We start from the raw sequence: 25,510 nt of genomic DNA on the forward strand, positions 1-25,510 counted from the left end.
TCTAATATGCCCTACCATTTGTGCTCACGATAAATATCCTAACAAATTATCATATCACTGTGTTTCTTATCCATTGCAATTTACCCATGTTAACTACGTGTTGGTTCTTTTTTAACGTAAATATCCAGTAAAGTTAATTTTATTATATATATATGTGGTGGCATGCCTTGGTTTTTTTATACACAAAGTTGATTAAAATCTTTTCAAGTTAAGCCTAGGTGGGAGCTTTTCGCCATGGCCCTTCGTCTTCTACCTTCAGTCCTTATCACCAGTTTCACCACAAAGCACACCAAAACCACAAAGCTCGACAGCTCGAGCGTCCTTCGAACCCCCAGAATCGTCGCTGTTATGGACAATGGTTCGGATCAAAAAGTTATTAGTCGACGATCTGGTAATTACCATCCTTCAATATGGCAATACGATTATATTCAGTCGCTCAAGAGCAACTATCAGGTATAATTATATACACTTGCAGGTTACAAAGTTACAAACATTATGTTTCATTCAAAGCTGAGAGAGTTGTTTTTGCTTTTTGTGCAGGAGGAATCGTTTAATGAACAAGCCATGACGCTCGTCGGAGAGGTTCGGATGATGCTGGAGAAAGCGACGGAGCCTTTGGAGAAACTTGAGCTAATCGATACGTTGCAGAGGCTGGGATTGTCTTACCATTTTCAGAAGGAAACCAAGAGGATTTTGGAGAGTATAAGGTCTGAGATTTCATGGAAAAAAGACAATTTATACGCTACAGCACTCGAGTTTAGGCTCCTAAGGCAGCACGGTTATAATGTTACACAAGGTAAGAAGTAGAATAATTTTGTGCAGGAACAAAATGCTGTAGAAATAGTAATGAATTATTAGCATATAAAATTTGGGTGGATGAAGTCATAATTTAATGGCTTAACGGTATATGAGATCCTAAAAATTTTCTAAAAAGTAATGTAATTAATTTCATATTAATATAAAGATAAATTAATCACATTCACATAGTCGAATTAACAAAATAAGTATATACATATCAATCATCATTAAAAATGTCATACACTTTTATATCATACATGTACACATAATAAATGATTTTATTATCATATAACCATATCATCAACACTTAATATAAATTATTATTACTAGATTAATCGAGACTCGTGTATTTTTTTATATGATGTAGTTAGAAAATATCATAAATTATTCGCATCAATACACACATCTAATTATATTTGGATAAATTTTAAGTGTCATTAGCTTATTATACGATGTGTAAAGGCTTGCAAATAACCCTTAGAATTGTTCGAAATATGATTAGATGTGTGTGTTACTATGAATAACTTACGATATTTCTTAACTATATTCATATACAAAATCCATAAGACTTCACTAATCCAGTAATAAAACTTTGTGTAAGTGTCAATTTAGTTCTCGAACTTTTAAAAAATTCAATTTAACTTGAACTCGATTAAAAAACAAAATAACCCTTCTACCATGTCATCATCCATCATAGACTTTCATGTTAGCACCATCGATAGCACCATCGACTTCCACATAAACACTGTGAACCCTCTCGTCAGTATCGTATCGATTAATATTCAATTATGTTAGTCAAATGGCCAATTGAATTTGTTTGTCAATTAATGGGCACATTAAGTATAAAAGATGAAGGGATCTCATTGATTTTTATCTTTTTTTAGGAAAGTTTTGAGAATCTTAAATACCATTAAACCAAATTTAATTCATTTTATTGTTATGATAATATTGTATGTTTAATCAAATTTGAACACATAACTTCTAGGATTTTACAACAACAATGATGACAATTGAATTAAGACTCAAACGATCCAATCAGATCATTTTAGTCACTGTAATTTTGTAACGTTATCCCTGAATTCAAAAAGTACCGAGACAAATTGACAAGGTTAGATCATAGAACAGGAACTAATTACAAATCTTAACCTAATATATGTTATACACTTGCAGAGGCTTTCTCTGGTTTTCAGGACGAAATCGGGAACTTCAATGCAAGCCTATGCGAGGACTGCAAAGGGCTTCTTAGCTTTTATGAAGCTTCATACCTTTCGGTAGAAGGAGAAGACATCTTGGACACCGCAAAAGATTTCGCAACCGAACAACTTCATCGACATCTTCAACAAAATAAAATAGAAGAACATCTGAGGATGCTAGTGGAGCATGCTTTGGAACTTCCTCTACAGTGGAGGGTGTCGAGGTTGGAAGCCAGGTGGTTTATAGATTTGTACCAGAAAACAGAGAAAAGAGACCCTATGCTTTTGGAGCTCGCTAAATTGGATTTTAACATTGTGCAAGCAGTGCACCAGGATGACCTACGATATGCCTCCAGCTGGTGGAATGATACAGGCCTAGGAGAGAAGCTAAGCTTTGCGAGGGACAGGCTGATGGAGAACTTTTTGTGGACGGTGGGGGTTATATTTGATCCTCAGTTTGGTAACATAAGAAGAACTTCAACAAAGGTTAATGCATTAATAACAACCATAGATGATGTGTACGATGTGTATGGTACGTTGGATGAGTTAGAGATCTTCACTCAAGCTGTTGAGAGGTACGTTTACATAATTTGCACTGTGTCCCAGAGTATTTCAGATGCTAACTTGATAGTATGATGTTGTAATTTCAGATGGGATATAAATGCAATGGAGCTTCTCCCAGAGTATATGAAGATATGTTTCCTTGCTCTTTTCAACTCCATAAACGAAATGGCTTTTGGTATTCTCAAGGAAAATGGAGTTCATACCATTCCTTTCTTGAAGAAAGCGGTACTGAACAAAATTTAAACCGGAAATCTACACATGTATGGATTTACGCATGCATAATCTAACTTAGTGTAATTATGTGTTTCAGTGGGCGGATATATGCAAATCTTATCTGTTGGAGGCAAAATGGTTTCATAGTGGATACATACCAACCTTTAAAGAGTATATTGATAATGCTTGGGTTTCTATTTCGGCTCCTGTAATACTCTCTCATGCTTGTTCTTTAACTTTCGATTCAACGACAAAGGATTGCTTGGAGCACTGGAAGGAACATTACAATATAATCTATTGCTCGTCCCTGATTTTACGACTTGCTGATGATCTTGGAACATCAGTGGTACGTACGCAATGTATATAAAGATTTACCAGTTGGAAATCCCTCAATGATAATGGTATCATATGTAATTGGCCGACACTTTCTTTCCTTGTATTTGTGTTGCTTAGGATGAACTGAAAAGAGGAGATGTTCCGAAATCGATCCAATGCTATATGTACGAAACTGGCTCTTCCGAAGCGGAAGCCCACGAGCACGTAAGGAAGCTAATCGAAGCCACATGGAAAAAGATGAACGGAGAATATCTATCAATGGCACACTCCACCTCTTCTCCTACGTTCGTACAAATTGCATTGAACCTGGCGAGGATGGCTCAATGCATGTACCAATATGGAGACGGCCATGGGGTTTCTGATAAGGAGACCAGACATCGTGTATTATTATTACTTGTTTCATCTATTCCTGTTGAAAATTCAATATTAGCCTAAATAAGTTCACACCTAAATTAATTTGATGTCATTACTTACATCAATTTAGTTTTGATGTCATTGCTTACATCAATTTAGTTAGGTGAAAATTAAGTATTTTTCTCATGTTTTAATTTCAATGGTTTAGATTATTTAGTGTATTTTAATGAGTGGTTTAGATTGTTTCTTGTAACCTATAAATACCCTACTTGTATTTGAGTTTTATCATCCAACAATCAAAGCTTAATTATAAGCATTTGAAAGCTTTCTTAAGAGTTCTTCCAATTTGCAATTTTGTGAGATTATTCTAAAGAGAGTTTTTCTTCTTCTCGATCAATTAGAGTTTTTACTCTATTTTGATTCTACAATTCCTTAGCTGAAAATTCATCTTGCAAGTAATTGTAAATTTTCTATAATTTAAGAAATCTCAATGGCTTAAGAAATTTATTGTTATATTTTAAGGTTTCGAATTAGAACATCATATATGTAGGGATATAAATGTTTATTATTAAATGATTAAAAAATTTAAACATATATTATCTTATATTTACTCTAAATATATAAAAAAATCGTTATTTTAAAAAATTGATTAATGACTCGAACGGCCTCCATACCGTTACCACTTACCACATATGGTTCACAACAAACATAATTTTCTATAATTTTATAATCTTTCACGTAATTTAGCAATTATGTAAATTTTATAATAACTATATATTTTAATAATCTTTTACGTAATTTATCCTTATTTTACTGACGTTATTCGAGAATTACGTATGTGGGTAGTGTACTCATATGGTATATATATTTATATGAGTAAACTACATATCTAGTCACCTAAATATTTATACCGTTTTCTTTTGATCACCTAATTATATTTTTTTTAAAATGATACATGATATTAAGTTTTGATTTCATTTTAGTAATTTATTGTTAAAAAATTAGCAGTGATGATGTGTCATAATAAAACAATATTACATCATCATTGAAAAAATAAAAATATATAACATCGGCAGTTATATTAATTTTTAATAGTGAGTGATTATAATGAAACCAAAATACAATGTTAAATATGATTTTAAAAAGAAAAAAATAACTTGATAATTAAAAATAGAACTGCAAGAATAATTAAGTGACTAAATATATAAATTATTCTTATATATATATATATATATGTGGTGGCATGCGTAGGTTCTTTTACACACAAAGTTGATTTCAAATCTTTTGAAGTTAAGCCAACGTGGGAGCTTTCGGCCATAGCCCTTGGTCTTCTACCTTCAGTTCTTTTTTTTATAGGAATATGATGCCTCGTTAAAAACCTCCCTCTAAGAAGTCCACTGTCCTAAGGCAAGAACCCTCTAGTGGAAGGAGGAAAAGAGAACATCATTTTATTAATGATAATACAATTACATAAAATTTAAAAACACTCCTACAAAAATACATAAGACTTGATACACTCCTGCATGACCTCCCCTCAAAGACATACAAACCCACTAAAAGCAGTACAATCAGCCTATTCCCTCCTTAGTTAACTTATCCGCCTCACAATTACAACACCTAGGAATCCACCTGATAATGAACTAATTTAAAGAAACAGCAGACGCAATCTCCTTCACAAAATTAGACAGGTAAATAGGGATTGAACTCTGATCTTTAATCCACTCCACTGTTGTCTTTGAATCACTTTCCATAATGAGTCTACCCTTCGAAGCCCATACAGATGAAACAAAGATGTCAATGCCTTTCTTGATAGCTTTCAATTCTGCTAGGATAGGAGTATTAGGACCTATATTTACTAAAAATGAAGACAGTACAACCCGATTCCAGTCCCTTAGAATTCCCCCCATACCAGCCACCATCCACACACTACTCACCGCCCCGTCCACATTCATCTTAAAGAAGTCCAGTGGAGGAGGAATCCAACAGAACACACTACTTTCCAGAACCTTAGAGTCTGAAAGGTTATCAGCCACAAAGGGGTCACCAATTAAGAAATCAACCTGAGTTGAAAAAAGGGGATTCTTAGCTACAAACCACTTAGCTACTCTGAATCGAACCACTTAGCTACTCAGTTCCTATCAGCAGTTCCATTACAAAGCACACGAAAGCCACAAATTTCATCGTCCTTCGACCCCCACAGATAGGTCGCTGATAAATACATTTGCAGTTAACCAGTTTTGAGGTCACGTTTCTTTAATCAGTGTCGTGATGGTGCTGCAAAATCATGACAAGGATGTGTGTGTCTCGTGGTAGTGCAGAATCTAGTGATGGAGGGAACAACATAGTACATGGCGGAGCCCATTGCAGTATGCATTAATTATTAATTTGATTTTCTTTTTTTTATTAAAAAAATTAATTCATTTAAATTTGATTTAATCCTTGTTCTTTCTTTTAAAAATATTTTAGCCACTCATCCAAAAATCATAAAAAAATATAAAACTTAAAAAAATTTAGACTATATTATCGGATTTAACTTAAATATAAACAAAGATTCATCTCCTCTTATTGATATAGAACCAATATTGTAAAAATTAAGTTAAAAATTATTTAGAAAATATTGTAATTTACCCATTTTAAAAACGTGTTCGTTATTTTTGAACATAATTAAAAATAACATTAAATTGATTATATATATGTGGTGGAGATGGTTTGGTTTTTTCATAAACGTGTTCGTACTATTATTAATACGAACCAAAATAAAATATGATACAAACACTAGTTGCGGTTAGTTCACAAATACAACCGCTATTCAAAGATCGAAATCTAGACATGAATTAAAGTATTAAACAGTTGAACTCGTTCAATTAAACTTTACTTGTTCAACAAGAAAACCCTAAAATTCTATTGTCAAAGTCTTTCGGTGTCATGGTTAGTTATAATTTCAGCAATACATGACAAAATATACGAATGATGACATGGAAACAAAAATAATACAAAATAATTAATCATGCGCCGAATTGAATAACGAATGATTTAAGTTTGTGGTTAGAAAGGTGTTAAGAAGTTAAATTAGTATCAAATTGAAATTAATTAAAAGATTAAAATTAAGAATTTTTAAGTCGAATTATTAGTCAATTTCATGCATCATTATTTTCATTTATTGTACTGCATTTTTTTATATTTGTTTCATTCATATATTTAATAACTGAATGCTTGGAATCGTAGGTGGACTCTTGATAATTTTTATAACTCGTACTATTACTAATACGAACCAAAATAAAATATGATACAAACACTAGTTGCGGCTAGTTCACAAATACAACCCCGCTATTCAAAGCTTTATTAAACTACACTCTCTAATCTCTCGATTTTTTTCTTTCCACACTCAATACACTTACATTCACTCACTACATTTCATTTCTAAACTTAAAGCTATCAAACCATATTTATAGAAGTATATAACTGATTAACTTTGCTGCTAATTTCTTCTTATATTGTCACGTTTTTTTTTCTTAATTATTAAGCATAAGCATGCTGTTAAAACTACTAAGAAAGTTGTTGTCACCTCATTGTTGCTTGCCGCAATTGAATACTCTTTTCCTTGTTTAATTTTTTCACCTTTCTTCATTTACTGCCAATTCATTCCATGGTTTTGTCGACATTAATTTCCATAATATTCAAAAATCATCCATGCCTTGCCAGCATAAGTATTACAATTAGATTTGTATTCTAACATTGTATATTTTAAGTTTTAAAAATTTAAGATAATGTTTTCTTATGAGAGAATTAACGATATATTCTCCTAAATAGTTGGAGTGAAAAATCATTGTTGATTTTTAAAATGAAAAGACATTCTTTTAAGAAAAATCAAGTGAATTAGGTCGTTTTCAAAAAAAAGTCTTGATCCTTTTGGAGAATATTGCATAAATGTTGTGCTTTTATCGAAAAGTCTTTAATAAACTTACGGTAAAATCCTACATGACCAAGAAAAGAATGAATTTCCCTCACAGTTGTGAGGTAAGGAAGTGAGCGTATAATAAATGTTTTAGCTTTATCAACCGCAATCCCTTTTGAGGAAACGATATGACCTAAAATTAACCCTTTATCTACCATAAAATGGCATTTTTCATAGTTTAAAACAAGGTTATACTCTAAGCATCTTTTAAGCACATTAGTTAAATTATCAAGATATTCACTAAAAGAATTACCATAAACTGTGAAGTCATCCATAAAGACTTCGATGCCCTTATCCACATAGTCAGAAAATATACTCAACATGCATCTTTGGAAGGTGGTTGGCGCGTTACAAAGACCAAAGGGCATTCGTCTATATGAAAATGTACCCTAGGTACAAGTAAAAGTCATTTTTTTCTTGATCTTCGGGCGCTACTGGATTTGGAAAAAAACCTGAAAAACCAGTAAGGCAACAATAATGAGTTTTCCCAGCTAATATTTCAATCATTATGTCTATAAAGGGAAGAGGAAAATGATATTTTCGAATAAGAGAGTTTAACTTCCTGTAATTGATGCAAACTCGCCATCTATTTTGAACTCTTGTAACTCCCCTTCTTGATTTTCGACAACTGTAACTCCCATTTTCTTGGGAACTACATGAATCAGACTTACCCAATTACTATCCGATATCAGATAGATTAATCAGCATCAAGGATTTTATGAATTTCCTTCTTTATTACTTTCATCATCGGTGGATTTAATCGGCATTGTCCTTCTCAAATGGCTTTGCTCATTCTTCAATTTTGATCTTGTGCATGCAAGTCGAGGGACTTAATCCTTTAATGTAGGCAGTGGTTTATCCTATGGCTTCTTTGTGCGTAAGCAACATCATTACCAAAGCTTCCTCTTCTCCTTCGGATACTTTACTTGAGATGCTCACCGATAATGTTCTATTTTCGCCTAAAAAGGCATATTTCAAGTATTCCGATAACTGCTCTAATTTTACCTCAGGTGCCTGTAAAACAGAAGGTAAAATTTTAGTTTTAGAGGAAGGTAAAAATAAATCAGAATTGACTGAAAAAATATTTTCAAACTCCTTTTTTCCCTCTTTGTAGAAAAGTTCAAGATCCCTAGAAAGATTATAAGAAAAATTAGATTCAATATATCCATTAATTAAAGGATCTAAAATATCAATATATTTAATTCTTTCAACTCGATTCGGGTATTTCATTGTCTCACCATCAAATTCCATTGTCAGTAAACCACTTCAAACATCGATCTTTGTATGTGCAATGCTTAGGAAGGGTCAACCTAAGAGTACTTCGGAATAAGAATCCGACCTATCATGTTCCATGTCAATGACATAGAAATCTGCAAGAAAAAATAATACATCGACCTTTACTAAGACATTTTCCATCACTCTCACTAGATAGATCACAGACCGATCAGTCAACTGTATGGTTATTCCTGTTTCCTTCAAAGGCTCGTTAGTAATCATTTTATAAATAGAAAATGTCATAACATTGATTGAAGCCCCTAAGTCACGCATTGCACGTTTAATTTTAAAATTTCCTATTTTACAAGGTATGGCGAACATACCTTGATCCTTCATCTTTGGCAGGAGCTTTCGTTGAAAAATTGCGAAAACATGTTCTCCCAAATTTACCTTTTCGTGCCTCACTAATTTCCTCATTGTAGTGCAAATTTCTTTTAAAAATCGAGCATACCTTGGTACTTGTCGGATTACTTCAAGAAGATGTATGTTAACTTGAACTTTTTGAAACACCTCTAAGATCTCTCTTTCTTCTGCTCTTTTATCACTCTTTATCAATCTTGATGGAAAGGGTGGTGGCATGATTTTATGAGGAGGATGTGTTACAGATGTTCCTTGTATTTTTGGAGGTGGTGTTTCTTCTTGTTTTTCGGTATGTGCTGCTTTTTCTTCTGGAATATCGGGTGAAATGACTATTCCTCTTCGAAGTGTGATGGCGCTAACATTCTTTCTCTCAGATTTAACTCCGTTTGAGAATGTAATCTTCATTGTGATTCCAATTTCCCCATAATTTGAGCCAGACGATTCACTTGTTTATCCAACTCTTGAAGATGTGTTTCGGTTCGGCTTTGGAATTTTTCTTGGGATGTAACCAGCTTTTCTTAGGAAATTGCTAACTTTTCCATGATTTACTCCAATGATGTCTTTTGCATTTGTTGTTGAGGAGGAGGTCTTGGATGAAAAGTTGGCCTTTGATTTGGCGCATAGCTGAGATTTGGGTGGTCTTGCCATCCCGGATTATAAGTATTACAATATGGGTTGTATGGTCTCTGTGGAGGACCTGGAAAGTTTCCTACAACATTGATTTCTGCATTGCCTAATTCTTGTATCATCAGGAAGCAGTCCGTCGGATGGTCCAGCTTTGTGCATATCCCACATGCTCTTGTTACCCCAGATTTTTCTACAACAAGTGAATTAACTATTTCAGTTAATTTATCTAATTTATTTTCAATGGAAAAGGTACTTATCTCGTGAACCATCGGTTGGGTTCACTTGAAAACTGTTGAGAGTTAGTTGTCATGGTTGAAATCAATTATCTCGCTGCTGGTAAAATACATTCATAAAAGTATTGAAGTAACATTTTCTCACTTAATCCGTGTTGCAGACAACGTGCACAAAGCTTTTTAAATCGTTCCCAATAGTCATAAAGACTTTTTTCGCTCTTTTGTCGAATGGAAAGAATGCTCCTTCGTAACTCGGTTGCTTTAGTCGCTGGGAAGAACCTGTCAAGAAAAATCCGACTCATGTTAGCCCATGAATTAACTGAATTTGGAGGTAAATAAAATAACCAATCTTTAGCCAAGTCGGCTAAAGAGAAAGGGAAAAATCTCAATTTAATTTAATCTTCGGTAACTTATTATGGTTTCATGCTAGTGCAAACCACGTGGAACTCCAACAAGTGTTTGTGCGGATCTTCAGTGAGAAGGCCGTGGAAAGTGGGAAGTAGATGAATAAGTCTCGTCTTTAACTGAAATGGAGTCCCGCCATTGGGAAAAGTGGTGCATAATGGCTTCTGAGTGACAGGAGCTGCGGCTAGCTCTCGGATCGTTTGTTCTTCTTCTATCATCGGGATTTGATCTTCGTTATATGTGTCTGTTTCAAAGTTTGTCTCCGGATTTGATTATGTTTCTGAACTCTGCTATTGTTCTTCTTGTCTTTTTCTTTTTTCTCGAAGCGTTTGTGCGTGGATTCTTCATGCTTGTGCTTCGATCTGTGGGTCAATATCTATTAATTCGCCCATGTTTCTTCTGGTCATAAATCAAAAACAAAGAAAAATAAATCAATACTTGGCACTAGTCCCTAACAACGGCGCCAATTTGATAACTTTCGTTTTGCTATCAAAATAATTCAAGCTTTTTAATAAGTAAAAAGTGAGAGTAGAATAGAGAAGCAGGGTCGATCCACAGGGACTCTGGTGTTTCTAATTTAGAGAACTTTTTTATTTAGATGAATATAGAATTTCAGATAAAGATAAAAATATAAGAATAAAATAATAAAATAAATAATTAAATATAAATAGTTTAAAATGGAATATAAGGATAAAATAATAAAATAAATAAATAATAATTATAAGATAAGAATAAAGATAAAATGGAGACTTTTAAATGTTTAAAGAAATAAAATGAGATAAAGATTAAATAAACTAATAAATAAATAAAATAAATTGAGATAAAGAAAACTTATGGTAAAAACAGCCTCAGGCTTCGACTTTGCCTCAAGTTCTTTGGATCATCGAAATAGATCTTTACTTCAAGATTCACGTCGGCTACTTGTCTACAAGGACAAATCTTTGTGAATATGCTTTGTATACTGAATATCCAAGTGCAATCTTTAATTTCAGTTTGTGAGTTGATCTAAGTAACAACAATGTTGTAGATCTTAAAACGTTGAAGTTCGAAAAGTTGCCGACTTGGATTATGTTGTTTCAACAATAACTGATTCCGATATCAGTTTTCTCTTAGCAAACAATTTTGCTAAGTGTGTTCACAAGAAGTTGAATGTGCTTCAATAAGCCGATCCTTCCTCCCACGTTAACCATAACAACATCCAGACCAACACCGACTTTTGGTTTTGAAAATCGTTTTGATTTGAAAATAAGTCCAGAAAACTGAGAGAGATATCCGAAGCGATTTAAGTGCCTTACAATTCTCATGTTTGGAATTGAGTCATCGCTTTAGCCTTCAGCTTAAAAGAAAATTAGCTAAGCATGACCAAAGTCATACTTAGCATATTTAAAAACAAAACTTAAAATAAAAATGAAAAATATGAAAAAACTTGAAAGAAAATAGAAGAGAGAATTTTATAAAGCTAGAGAGAATAAAAAGAGTAAATTTTCAATTGTTGAGAGATGTGTTTCTAGGCTTACCCTTAGAGAATATTTATAGCTTTCAAAATCCTAAAAACGAGGTAAAGATAATCTTAAAATAAAGAAAATAAATCCTAATTAAAATACTTAAAACTATTTAAACTAAAATACATAAAACAAAGATAAAATAAAATATAAAATTTAAAATAATATCCTAAAACATGAGTTTAATTCAAATCCGAATTACAGAAACGTGCGGCTGATCCATTCGTTCTTCTAGAAGTGCTGAATGGACCTTCTAGAAGGTGCTGACATCATCGTCTCGTCAGATGTTTCATTCCCAAAGTCATACCCACTAAACCAACTTTGATTCCGAAAATAAAAAAACTGCAGAATTATATCCTTTTAGTGTAATTTCCAGAATCTAGCGTTCTGCACAGAAAATAAATCAAAACGAACAAATAAACCACAAAATCCAATGATAACAGAGTAATTTAAAAGCAAAATGTTAACCGAAATCACTTATCAGTGGTGGATTTTTTTAGCAAAGAAGTTGGATGGAAAAGGAAAGCCGTATATTCTATTTGTAAATTTTATTTATCCAGAAATATATTATATTCGCATGAATAAGTAAATAGTTATTTTAGAAGAATTTTTTTTATTAAATTAGGTTTCTTTATATATTCTCTAAAAAAAAATAATTAATCATGAAATGTATTCTATTCACATGAATAAAACTTAAAATTCCGATCTCATAACAAATAGACAAGATGAATAACTAACTCAACATATCTTATAATGAAAGTGACTTCAATAGCATAGGAGAATACCGTTCTTTTTTGAGGATTCAAAGTCGAAAAGCGTGCGTTATCAATAAATCAAAAAAAGTCAACCATATAACATCCAGACTATTTGGTGGGGACGTTTGTTCACATGAGTAACAGCAAAGTGAGGAGTTAAGGACTTGTAGCATTGAAAAACCAAGATCAGTTTTAACTCTATTGATAGTATCCGGTGTTTCCATGGAACAAAAAGCTGGACCGGAGAATTTTCTCCCTCAACGTGATTAATATATTTTCTTTGGTGACGTGCCGTGTTTAAATTTTGTCTAAGCTTATAGCTAAGAATACTTTATGTACTTTACTTGTTCAATTAAACATGAATTAAACAATTAAACTCTACTTTTTCAACAAGAAAAACCTAAAATTATATTGTCAAAGTATTTCGGGGTGCGTTTGGATGGGGGAAAAGAAGATTACCGGAGGGAAAGTTTTTTTTTTCCCAAAATGTGATATCCATGTTTGGATTGCAAAGATTCTCAACCCCTGTAATAAGTCATTCCCAACCGTGGTATATTGGGGGTTTATTATCGAGAATGTCATTCTCCCCAATCCCTTAGGTATCAATTTTTTCCCATAACTTTGGACTAAAATGCCCTTAAAACAATTTTTTTTCAAAAATATCCTTCTCCTAACCGTTGAATAAAAAATTTCTAAGAATGGTAAATTTACAAATTTATCCTTAAATTTATATTTACAAAAAAGTCAACAATTAGAATTTATATGAAGTTCAGGGGTTAAAATAAAATTAAACCCTTTCATTCAACTAATTTATCTTTTAAATTTTGTAAAAAATTATATAAATTTTATGAATTTAAAATTTTTAAAATGAATTATGTAAATTAAAAATAATAAAATTATATATTTTCTAAGATCTTTTATACAAATATATAACAAGGATAATTTTGTAAAATATATGTAACACCTCCAACCCGTATCCGACCCGGATACGAGTCTGAAGTGTCACATTGACTTTTCAAACATTTATTCGTATAAAATAGTGAGTAATTTAAAAACTTGGATAACATTTAACTCATTCAAAACGTTTACAAAATATATCAGAGTTCATACCATTTATATCTTTAGACTACATGCCAACTACACTCTGTAAATAGTACATACATTTTCTGATCTGACATTTGGTAAGGATAACTGACCTGTCTTGCTCCGCATTACTCTTTACTCTTCTCACTTCTGTAACCTACGTGTGAAACAATCACACGCTAAGTCGTTGACTTAGTGAGGCATAAAACATATAATAAAACTCTAACTCGTAATCATGCTTGAAAAATTTCTACTAACATATCACATGTAAGCATCATACCCACATATACATGTAATGATTCCTACTATGCACCTTTCATATATATATATATACCTATCCACGCATACATATAATTATCTTCTTTCCTATCATTATCATATTATCACCTTTCATATTTCTATTCTCTTGTTCATATAATCAATTAAGCTCATATCATATATCTTATAGCATATACAATAATCACTAACACACATATATCATCTACAGTACATTCCATGTTATCTCTTATTAGCCCATGTGCACCTGTGAGAACTGTAGATATGTGAGTCTATTGAGGTTGTGCACCACTATGCTGTCACCACAGCTCATATAAATGTCCCGAAGGACCTATCCAGAGGTCACAAAGACCCCGGTAACTATCCAGAGGTCATAAAGATCCTCGGTAACTGTCCAGAGGTCATAAAGATCCTCGGTAACTGTCCAGAGGTCTAAAGATCCTCGGTAACTGTCCAGAGGTCATAAAGATCCTCGGTAACTGTCCAGAGGTCATAAAGATCCTCGGTAACTGTCCAGAGGTCATAAAGATCCTCGGTAACTGTCCATAGGTCCCGAAGAACCTAGGTAAACTTTCCATATGTCTCGAAAGACATAGGTAAACCCTCGACTCTTGGCATGCCAACTATACCCCTAGCTCTCATATCATATAACATGGGCATTATCATTTATAACATTTCATATCACTTGTATCACAAGTGCATGTATTCACGTAGATCGTTTCATATGACTTATACCATTTCTCATTTGTTCATGTAACTTGCATGTCATATCATGTAACATATAACACATAATCATATAGACTTACGGTTTTATCACCTATCATGTTATTTCACTTATACACTTTATATCACATAAACTCATATATATAGATCATGTCACATAACTTATCTCATAACTTATTTGATATTCCTATATTCTCATATTCATATATATATAGTTCACTTTCACATATCACATTTTCCTTTTCTCCTATTTTTCATATCATGTCTCTATAACCACATGTCTGTCTTATCTCATATCCTATAATCTTTAGCTTATATCTTATATCACATGTTTATATCATATAACTTATGTAATCACATATACTATTATACTAGTTCACATAGCTTATTTCACTAACATGTATTCACACAATTCATGTAACATATGCAATAATATATATATCACATACACTCATTTATATAAGCTCTACTATGGAAAATAAACTTACCACTATTCCCATAGTATATCCCATAGACATGTAACTTTTCATGCATGTTCATTTCAAGCATATCAAATAATGCATATGGTATGAATTCATATCATGTTTCATAATATTGAATGAATCATGTATCAAAATATTAAATCTAGACTTATCGCAAGTCTAGAACTGAATATACTAACATAATCATGCTATGCATATGCACTCACTGGCCTCACTAGTCCATTTCAATCTCTTATCTTCCCATTTTATCGATCTTACTTGTCAATGATTCCGGAACTCGTTTAGGCTCTGAATCTACATAATTATACATTTTAAGACAATTATTAGATACCTACACCTTTTAATTGGATACTAGCAACTTAAACGAACTTATTAAACCAATATTAACATTTTCCTTTATGGGGGAATCGGTTCCCTCCTGTGGGGGTATCGGTTCCCCTCTAGCATTCTGGAATTCTGTCGTTTGAAGGGGTATCGGTTCCCCTTGAATGGGTACCGATTCCCCTTGCCCAGAAATCATATTTTAGCTCGAATATCACTTCATTTTCTCAAACACTTCATATATCATCCCCTTTCATTCTTAACTCTAGTACACATACTTAAACCAATCTATATTCATTTATTTCATCTTAAACCTCAAAATCCTATCATCCATATAAGATTCAAAAATCATACCAAATTTTCAATGTGTTCTAAATCAAATTCTATCACTCCAAATCTCTTAATTTAACCATTGACAAGTCAAATTTAACTTCAAATTCTACTTATCAATTCTTTTCCAAAGTTTCATATAAAACTCCTAATCTTTAATCTCTCTTAACTCCTCCATTCTTTGATTTTTACTGTAACCCAAGCTTTCCTTATGTTTATCCATCAACTAAAGATCAAAACCAAGCTTAAAATTCAAATAATAATCAACTAATAAAACTCTCACCTTTGCCTTGCTCTCCCACGCATGAAGAAGAAGAAAGGAGAAGAGAACTCTGGATATTTCTCCCATTTCCCACGTGTATATAATTCCTTAAATGATCAAATGACCATTTTACCCTTTATTTCCTTTAACAATTACAAAATAACCTTCATCATATGTATCCAATAATCATTGAACTATTTCATTCTTATACTTTAGTCACCAAATTTTGAAACTTTACAATTTGGTCACTAACCCGATATTGAGGATGTTACAAATCTCCTCTCCTTTTAAGAAAATTCGTCCTCGAATTTTTCACTGAACATCTTAGTAATAACATATCTTCTAATGTTCTTATGTGCTTCCCTGACTTATTCTTTCTTATCATCATAAGAAACTTACTTTTTAATTCTTTAGTTTTCCAACTATCTTTTTCGTTTATACATTCCTCTTCTATTGCTTATCATATAAACAATAACCAGTAATACCAATCCATTGTTGTCTTTTCTCTCATTCGACTATGCATTTTCCTTTGACCTTTCTAAAATTCCATATAATGTCACTCATCACGTTGACAATACATCCATCTCATCTCTCTATATCATGAATCCATCTATTTCTTCATAACTCTCTAATTACCTTATAACCATACCAAACTTGTATTTCGTCATCATTTGACCAAACACAACTTTAAATCTTCTTCAATGTGATTAAACATATACTTTAAGGAGTCAAACAATATTTTCACATCACCTTGCACACTTGTCTTATTTCTATATCAAAATTGTCCTCTGTACTTCTATATTTATCGTATCTGATTCTTTTAAATCAATCCCTTTCATTTCTTTATTCCTTATTCCTTATACATAAATATATATTTCCTTTCATGTTCACATACTCTTGTCTTATCCTATACTCATCTTATGTATCAATCTTCATTGCATCATTACTCTGATAACCATTTCTTTCCTCATTTCTAATTAATTCACACAATCCAAACTTTTACTCATTCTTTATCATTGTCTGTATTACGATACATAATCTTCATATAATCTTACATACTTTTCTTACTTCTAATCAAACTTATAATTTGCACTTCTTATAACCCTTTATCATACTTACTCATTTAACACCATCTTTCATTTCTTTATCCATTTATCCTTTATTATCAAAATATTCTTATATACAAATCATATCTTTCCTCCAATCTTATAACTCTAGCATCTTTACTCTGACAGCTAGATAATAACTTTTGTTCAATCTAGGGCACAAGCCCTATTATACCAATCATATACATCCTTTCCAATCTAAATTATTTCAAAATTCTCTTACTCAACTTATCAATTTCACCTCTATTCTCATACATCCTGAAATTTCTTTGCTCAAACTCAACATTCTGACTTCCTGTGTCCTATAATCTGATCATCGATATACACATTCTCAAACTCTTCTTATCAATCCTCAGCTTTACTTAAGTATACAAATTCTTACTTCCTTTTTCTTTACTATACCACATTACTATGATCCAAATATGCAACTGTATTCAGATCCATTGCGGATTTGGTTATCATATCCTGACAATATCTTAAAATCTTATAATTCCAGTACATTTTTATCACATACTCTAGTTAGCCAATGCTAACTCTTTCCATCTTAACTGCAAACCCTTATCATAACATAATCTTGTTCATGCGCAATACTATCACTTCGTTTCAAACTCATAAGCTCTGACTTATACATCTATACACTTGTCACTGATGCACTTATCCTTGAGTTCTTATACGTACTCATCACGTCATTAGATCTTTTAACATTCTTATGGTGACACATGTTCACCATATTCTATCTTATCCACATAATAACAAAACTACTCTATTAATTTCTCCACTATGGAGAAATGAACATCTTCTAGCATTATCTTCATATCATATATCCAAAGGTCTGTAACAACAGAGCCTTCCTCAAATTCACCCTTGAGATCGGGTGCATACTCTTTTAACTATTTCAATACATTCATTCTATGAATTAACGAAGTATACAATTAAAAACATATCGGAATATCATTCAACATCATAAATCATTCTTTATCTTATACAGACATTCCCTGAGGTTTTCGCTCTTCTCCCTGCCTGGCAGGGCAGGTGAATGCTATTACCTTCAGGTCTATCGTTGTATTTTACTTTGGAAACTCTCATATTTTCATGTGCTCATATTATTCTTCTATCAGATATCACGTGTGCATATGCTCATCCAATTCATATTGTATAACATATGTCATTGCATATGTTCACATGTCATCCATCATATCATATAAACAATATATAGATTTCATAAATCATTCTCAGTATTCACTTATCTTATATAACATAACAATTTAACTCTATTAACAAGACAGCACACTCCTTATCTATCAGATCAGAATTATATTTTTTTTCACTTTGTGTTGGCATGTACACTTTTAAAACACTTTCGACTTCATTTTTAGCCTATAATCGGCTAACCGTAGCTCTGATACCATTAAATGTAACACCCTCAACCCGTATCCGACCCGGATACGAGTCTGAAGTGTCACATTGACTTTTCAAACATTTATTCGTATAAAATAGTGAGTAATTTAAAAACTTGGATAACATTTAAACTCATTCAAAAACGTTTACAAAATATATCAGAGTCATACCATTTATATCTTTAGACAATGCCAACTACACTCTGTAAACAGTACATACATTTTCTGATCTGACATTTGGTAAGGATAACTGACCTGTCTTGCTCCGCATTACTCTTTACTCTTCTCACTTCTGTAACTACGTGTGAAACAATCACACGCTAAGTCGTTGACTTAGTGAGGCATAAAACATATAATAAAACTCTAACTCGTATCATGCTTGAAAAATTTCTACTAACATCACATGTAAGCATCATACCCACATATACATGTAATGATTCCTACTATGCACCTTTCATATATATATATATACCTATCCACGCATACATATAATTATCTTCTTTCCTATCATTATCATATTATCACCTTTCATATTTCTATTCTCTTGTTCATATAATCAATTAAGCTCAATCATATATCTTTAGCATATACAATAATCACTAACACACATATATCATCTACAGTACATCCATGTTATCTCTATTAGCCCATGTGCACCTGTGAGAACTATAGATGTGAGTCTATTGAGGTTGTGCACCACTATGTTGTCACCACAGCTCTATAAATGTCCGAAGGACCTATCCAGAGGTCACAAAGACCCCGGTAACTATCCAGAGGTCATAAAGATCCTCGGTAACTGTCCAGAGGTCATAAAGATCCTCGGTAACTGTCCAGAGGTCATAAAGATCCTCGGTAACTGTCCAGAGGTCATAAAGATCCTCGGTAATGTCCAGAGGTCATAAAGATCCTCGGTAACTGTCCAGAGGTCATAAAGATCCTCGGTAACTGTCCATAGGTCCCGAAGAACTAGGTAAACTTTCCATATGTCTCGAAAGACATAGGTAAACCCTCGACTCTTGGCATGCCAACTATACCCTAGCTCTCATATCATATAACATGGGCATTATCATTTATAACATTTCATATCACTTGTATCACAAGTGCATGTATTCACGAGATCGTTTCATATGACTTATACCATTTCTCATTTGTTCATGTAACTTGCATGTCATATCATGTAACATATAACACATAATCATATAGACTTACGGTTTATCACCTATCATGTTATTTCACTTATAACTTTTATATCACATAAACTCATATATATAGATCATGTCACATAACTTATCATAATTATTTGATATTCCTATATTCTCATATTCATATATTATAGTTCACTTTCACATATCACATTTTCCTTTTCTCCTATTTTTCATCATGTCTCTTATAACCACATATGTCTGTCTTATCTCATATCCTATAATTCTTTAGCTTATATCTTATATCACATGTTTATATCATATAAATTATGTAATCACATATACTATTTATACTAGTTCACATAGCTTATTTCACTAACATGTATTCACACAATTCATGTAACATATGCAATAATATATATATCACATACACTCATTTATATAAGCTCTACTATGGAAAATAAATTACCACTATTCCCATAGTAATCCCATAGACATGTAACTTTTCATGCATGTTCATTTCAAGCATATCAAATAATGCATATGGTATGAATTCATATCATGTTCATAATATTGAATGAATCAGTATCAAAATATTAAATCTAGACTATCGCAAGTCTAGAACTAAATATACTAACATAATCATGCTTGCATATGCACTCACCTGGCCTCATAGTCCATTTCAATCTCTTATCTTCCCTTTTATCGATCTTACTTGTCAATGATTCTGGAACTCGTTTAGGCTGAATCTACATAATTATATTTTAAGACAATTATTATATACCTACACCTTTTAATTGGATACTAGCAACTTAAACGAACTTATTAAACCAATATTAACATTTTCCTTTAGGGGGAATCGGTTCCCCTGTGGGGGTATCGGTTCCCCTCTGGCATTCTGGAATTCTGTCGTTGAAGGGGTATCGGTTCCTTGAATGGGTACCGATTCCCCTTGCCCAGAAATCATATTTTAGCTCGAATATCACTTCATTTTCTCAAACACTTCATATATCACCCCTTTCATTCTTAACTCTAGTACACATACTTAAACAATCTATATTCATTTATTTCATCTTAAACCTCAAAATCCTATCATCCATATAAGATTCAAAAAATCATACAAATTTTCAATGTGTTCTAAATCAAATTCTATCACTCCAAATCTCTTATTTAACCATGACAAGTCAAATTAACTTCAAATTCTATTATCAATTTTTCCAAAGTTTCATATAAAAACTCCTAATCTTAATCTCTCAATCCTCCATTCTTTGATTTTTACTGTAACCCAAGCTTCCTTATGTTTATCCATCAACTAAAGATCAAAAACAAGCTTAAAATTCAAATAATAATCAACTAATAAAACTTCACCTTTGCCTTGCTCTCCCACGCATGAAGAAGAAGAAAGGAGAAGAGAACTCTGGATATTTCTCCCATTTCCCACGTGTATATAATTCTTAAATGATCAAATGACCATTTTACCCTTTATTCCTTAACAATTACAAAATAACCTTCATCATGTATCCAATAATCATTGAACTATCATTCTTATACTTTAGTCACCAAATTCTGAAACTTTACAATTTGGTCACTAACCCGATATTAAGGATGTTACCATATACATTCAGTAATCTTTTATTATTTAACAAAACATTGTAATCTTACATTTCTGCTAAACAAACCAAGCACGACAATACAACATTCTCAGTAATGTGTAGGTAATGTTACATTCCGGTAATTCTATTCCCGAAGGTAATGCTACATTCCATAAACCAAACGCACCATCGAGTCATGGTTAGTTATAATTTCAAAAATACATAACAAAATATACAAATGATGACATGAAAACAAAAATAATACAAAAATAATAATCATGCACTGAATTGGATAACATATGATTCAAGAATCATCCATGCTTTGCAGCATAAGTCGTAAAAGTATATTGAATTCTAACATTGTATATTTTAAGTTTTAAAATTTAAGATAATGTTTTCTTATGAGAGAATTAATGAGATATTCTTCTAAATATGATTGATTTTTCATAAAATTTATTCGAAATCGACTAAAATTTGAAATTAATGAATTTATTTCTTCTACCTGTGATATTTTTCAAAAAAAATTACCAAAAATCTTAGTGTCCCATTGTTGTGCGATTACTGTACTTTCTAACGATTATTTTTTTAAAAATATATAGTGAAACTAATAATAGCATTAATTTGATTATATATACGTGGTGGCATGCGTTGGTTCTTTTACACACGAAGCTGATTCAAATCTTTTGAAGTTAAGCCTGAGTGGGAGCTTTTCGCCATGGCCCTTCATCTTCACCTCTGTTCTTACCAATAGTTTCATCACAAACACACGAAAGCACAAAGTCGACAACTCGAGCGTCCTTCGAGCACCCCGTTTGTCGCTGCTATGACCAATGGTCGGATCAAAAATTTATCAGTCGACGATCTGCTAATTACCATCCTTCAATTTGGCAATACGACGACATTCAGTCGCTCAAGAGCAACTATCAGGTATGCATATACATTGAAGACATGGGTTTGAATCCACTATGCGTAAACTCTTCAATTTCGCACATGGCTTGTCTCTTCAGATATTCAAGGGAATCTCGAATCTGTGAAATCTTTATGCGATATATCGATTGTTAAATATTCAGCATTGTCCGAAGAAAGATATTTTACATTCTCCCGAAGGAGTCATGAGATTCTAGAAAAAGTTACAAGGATTATTTTATGCAAAGCTGAGAGAGTTGTTTTGCTTTCTATGTAGGATGAATCGTTTAATGAAGAAGCGATGAGACTCGTCGAAGAGGTTCGGATGATGCTCAAAAAAGCGATGAAGCCTTTGGAGAAACTGAGCTAATCGATACATTGCAGAGGCTGGGATTATTACCATTTTCAGAACGAAACCAAGAGGTATTGGAGGGTATAAGGTCTGATGAAGGCGAGTTTTCGTGGGAAACGGACAATTATACGCTACAGCACTTGAGTTTAGGCTCCTAAGGCAGCACGGTTTTAAAGTTACTCAAGGTAGGAAGTAGAGTGCAGAACAAAATGCTCTGTAAATTGTAAGACTAAACTTGATCAAATTAGAGTATAGGGACTAAATCACACCTTACGCATAGAACATGAACTAATTGCGGAACTTGACCTAAAATTGGATATACGTGCAGAGGCTTTCCTAATTTTCAGGAGGAATGGGGAACTTCAAGCAAGGGTTTGCGAGGACTGGAAGTAGAGTGCAGAACAAAATGCTCTGTAAATTGTAAGACTAAACTTGATCAAATTAGAGTATAGGGACTAAATTCACACCTTACGCATAGAACATGAACTAATTGCGGAACTTGACCTAAAATATGTGATATACGTGCAGAGGCTTTCTCTAATTTTCAGGAGGAAATGGGGAACTTCAATGCAAGGGTTTGCGAGGACTGTAAAGGGCTTCTTAGCTTGTATGAAGCTTCATACCTTTCGGTAGAAGGAGAAGGCATCTTGGACACCGCAAAGGATTTCGCAACCGAACAACTTAAAACATCTTCAGCAAAATAAAATAGAAGAACATTTGAGGATGCTGGTGGAGCATGCTTTGGAACTTCCTCTGCATTGGAGGGTATCGAGGTTGGAAGCCAGGTGGTTTATAGATTTGTACCAGAAAAGACAGGATGCAAACCCTTTGCTTTTGGAGCTTGCTAAATTGGATTTTAACATTGTGCAAGCAGTTCACCAAGATGACCTAAGATATGCCTCCAGGTGGTGGAATGATACACGCCTAGCAGAGAAGCTAAGCTTTGCGAGGGACAGGTTGATGGAGCACTTTTTTTGGTCGATGGGGAATATATTTGATCCTCAGTTTGGTAACATAAGGACAACTTTTACAAAAGTCTATTCATTAATAACAACTATAGATGATGTGTACGTGTATGGTACATTGGACGAGTTAGAGCTCTTCACTCAAGCAGTTGAGGAGGTGCGTTTATATAATTTGCACTATGTCTATGCAGTGGCCTAAATTGGAGAGATTAGTCCAACGGAACATTGGACTATAACCTTCTAAAATTTTATAACTCCATAAACGAATGGCTTTTGATAATCTCAAGGAACATGGATTTCATACCATTCCTTTCTTGAAGAAAGCGGTACTAAGTTCTAAATCTAACTTGTTTTTCATATTTTTTACAATCATAATTACATAAAATGATCGAACAAAATGGTTTCAAGTATAAATCTAACTTAGTGTAACTATGTGTTTCAGTGGGCGGATTTATGCAAAGCTTATCTATTGGAGGCAAAATGGTTTCACAGCGGATACAAACCAACCTTTAAAGAGTATATTGATAATGCTTGGGCTTCTATTGCGGCTCCTGTAATATTATCACATGCTTGTTCCTTAACTCTAGAGTCAACAACAAAGGATTGCTTGGAGCACTGGAAGGAACATTTCAATATAATCTATTGCTCGTCCTTGAAGGAGATCCTTTGATGATTTGATGATCATATCATATAATTGATTTTTTGTTGATTCACATTATCTAACGCTTATTTCTTTGTATTTGTGTTGATTAGAATGAAGTAGAAGGAGGCGATGTTCCGAAATCGATTCAATGCTACATGCATGAAACCGGCTCTTCCGAAGCGGAAGCCCGTAAGTACGTAAGGAAGTTAATTGATACAACATGGAAAAAAATGAACAAAGAACATCTATCAATGGCTCATTCCACCTCCTCTCCTACATTTATACAACTTGCATTGGACATAACGAGGATGGCTCAATGCATGTACCAATATGGAGACGGACATGGAGTTGCTGATCAGGAGACTAAAGATCGTGTAATATTATTACTTGTTTCATCTATTCCTTAGTTGAAAGGTGATATTGCAAGTAGTTGTGGGCTTCGATTAGGTTTTTTAATGGAATAACATAGATGTATTAATGTATATCTATTAATCAGACGATGAAAAGTTAATAGAAATAAAGTTAAGTGAATGTTGTGACTATGACTATGGTGATTGTGATTAACGACGGGTAGGGTTTGACAGTTGCTCGTGCTCTTGTTCACTAGGCTTAAATTGTTCTTTGCCTATTTGATTTGTTTCAGATATGTCGAATTGTATTTCAAATTTTGTTATTTTAGATGCAATAAATAACTAAGCATTCTTATCCCGAAAAAAATGTTGATTTAAGAAAAACAAATAATTAAATTTTTAATACGTACATAAACAAGAAATCAACCATGCTCCCAACCTTTTCGGAGAATAATGAAGACCCACGTAACCCTAAAAAACCAATGCGACGCGATGAAGATCCGCCTGACGCCGGAGGCTCTACCCCGTAGATGACCCCTTGGGTCAAAACACCATCCAACTTGTATCTGAACCAGCGCCAATGGATACCGCTGAAGCCTCTTTTCCACCGCCGACTTCTGCTCCTAGGATTTCTCTTATAAAGATGAACTGATGGTGACTCCCATACTATTTCTGAAGACGAGGATATTGTTGAGGATGAAATAGAGATACTAGAAGGCGATGTCTCGCGTTCTGTGATAGATGGAATAATTTCAATTGACTTTTCAAACAGAATCCAAACTTTGGCGGTTAAAAGTCTTGATTTGACTGTCCTTGTGAAGCTGCTTGGGCGACGGATCCGGCTACAACACGTTGCGTGGAAAACTTTACGATCTATGGAAACCAGTTCAACCTTTTCGCCTAATGGATAACTATTTCTTGGTCACTGTCAGGTCTCAATCGGATTTCTTGAAGGTTATTTCGGAAGGGCCCTGGATAATTTTTGGGAGCTATCTTACGATCGAACTTTG

At 33.1% G+C, this 25,510-nt stretch overlaps 1 protein-coding gene across 1 annotated transcript; it reads left to right on the top strand.

Annotated features, from left to right (window-relative positions):
• Window positions 1-158: 158 nt before the first annotated feature.
• On the top strand, window positions 159-24,611 carry LOC120146890 (terpene synthase 10-like). The gene is made up of 7 exons (XM_039160368.1): window positions 159-453; window positions 541-796; window positions 1,969-2,566; window positions 2,642-2,780; window positions 2,866-3,114; window positions 3,222-3,507; window positions 24,547-24,611. Exons 1-7 carry the CDS (start codon window positions 235-237, stop codon window positions 24,555-24,557), a joined length of 1,758 nt encoding a protein of 585 aa, XP_039016299.1. The 5' UTR covers window positions 159-234; the 3' UTR covers window positions 24,558-24,611.
• Window positions 24,612-25,510: the final 899 nt, after the last annotated feature.

Source organism: Hibiscus syriacus, unplaced genomic scaffold (genome assembly GCF_006381635.1).
Source record: "Hibiscus syriacus cultivar Baekdansim isolate YM2019G1 unplaced genomic scaffold, ASM638163v2 tig00110931_pilon, whole genome shotgun sequence".
Taxonomy (NCBI): Eukaryota; Viridiplantae; Streptophyta; class Magnoliopsida; order Malvales; family Malvaceae; genus Hibiscus; species Hibiscus syriacus.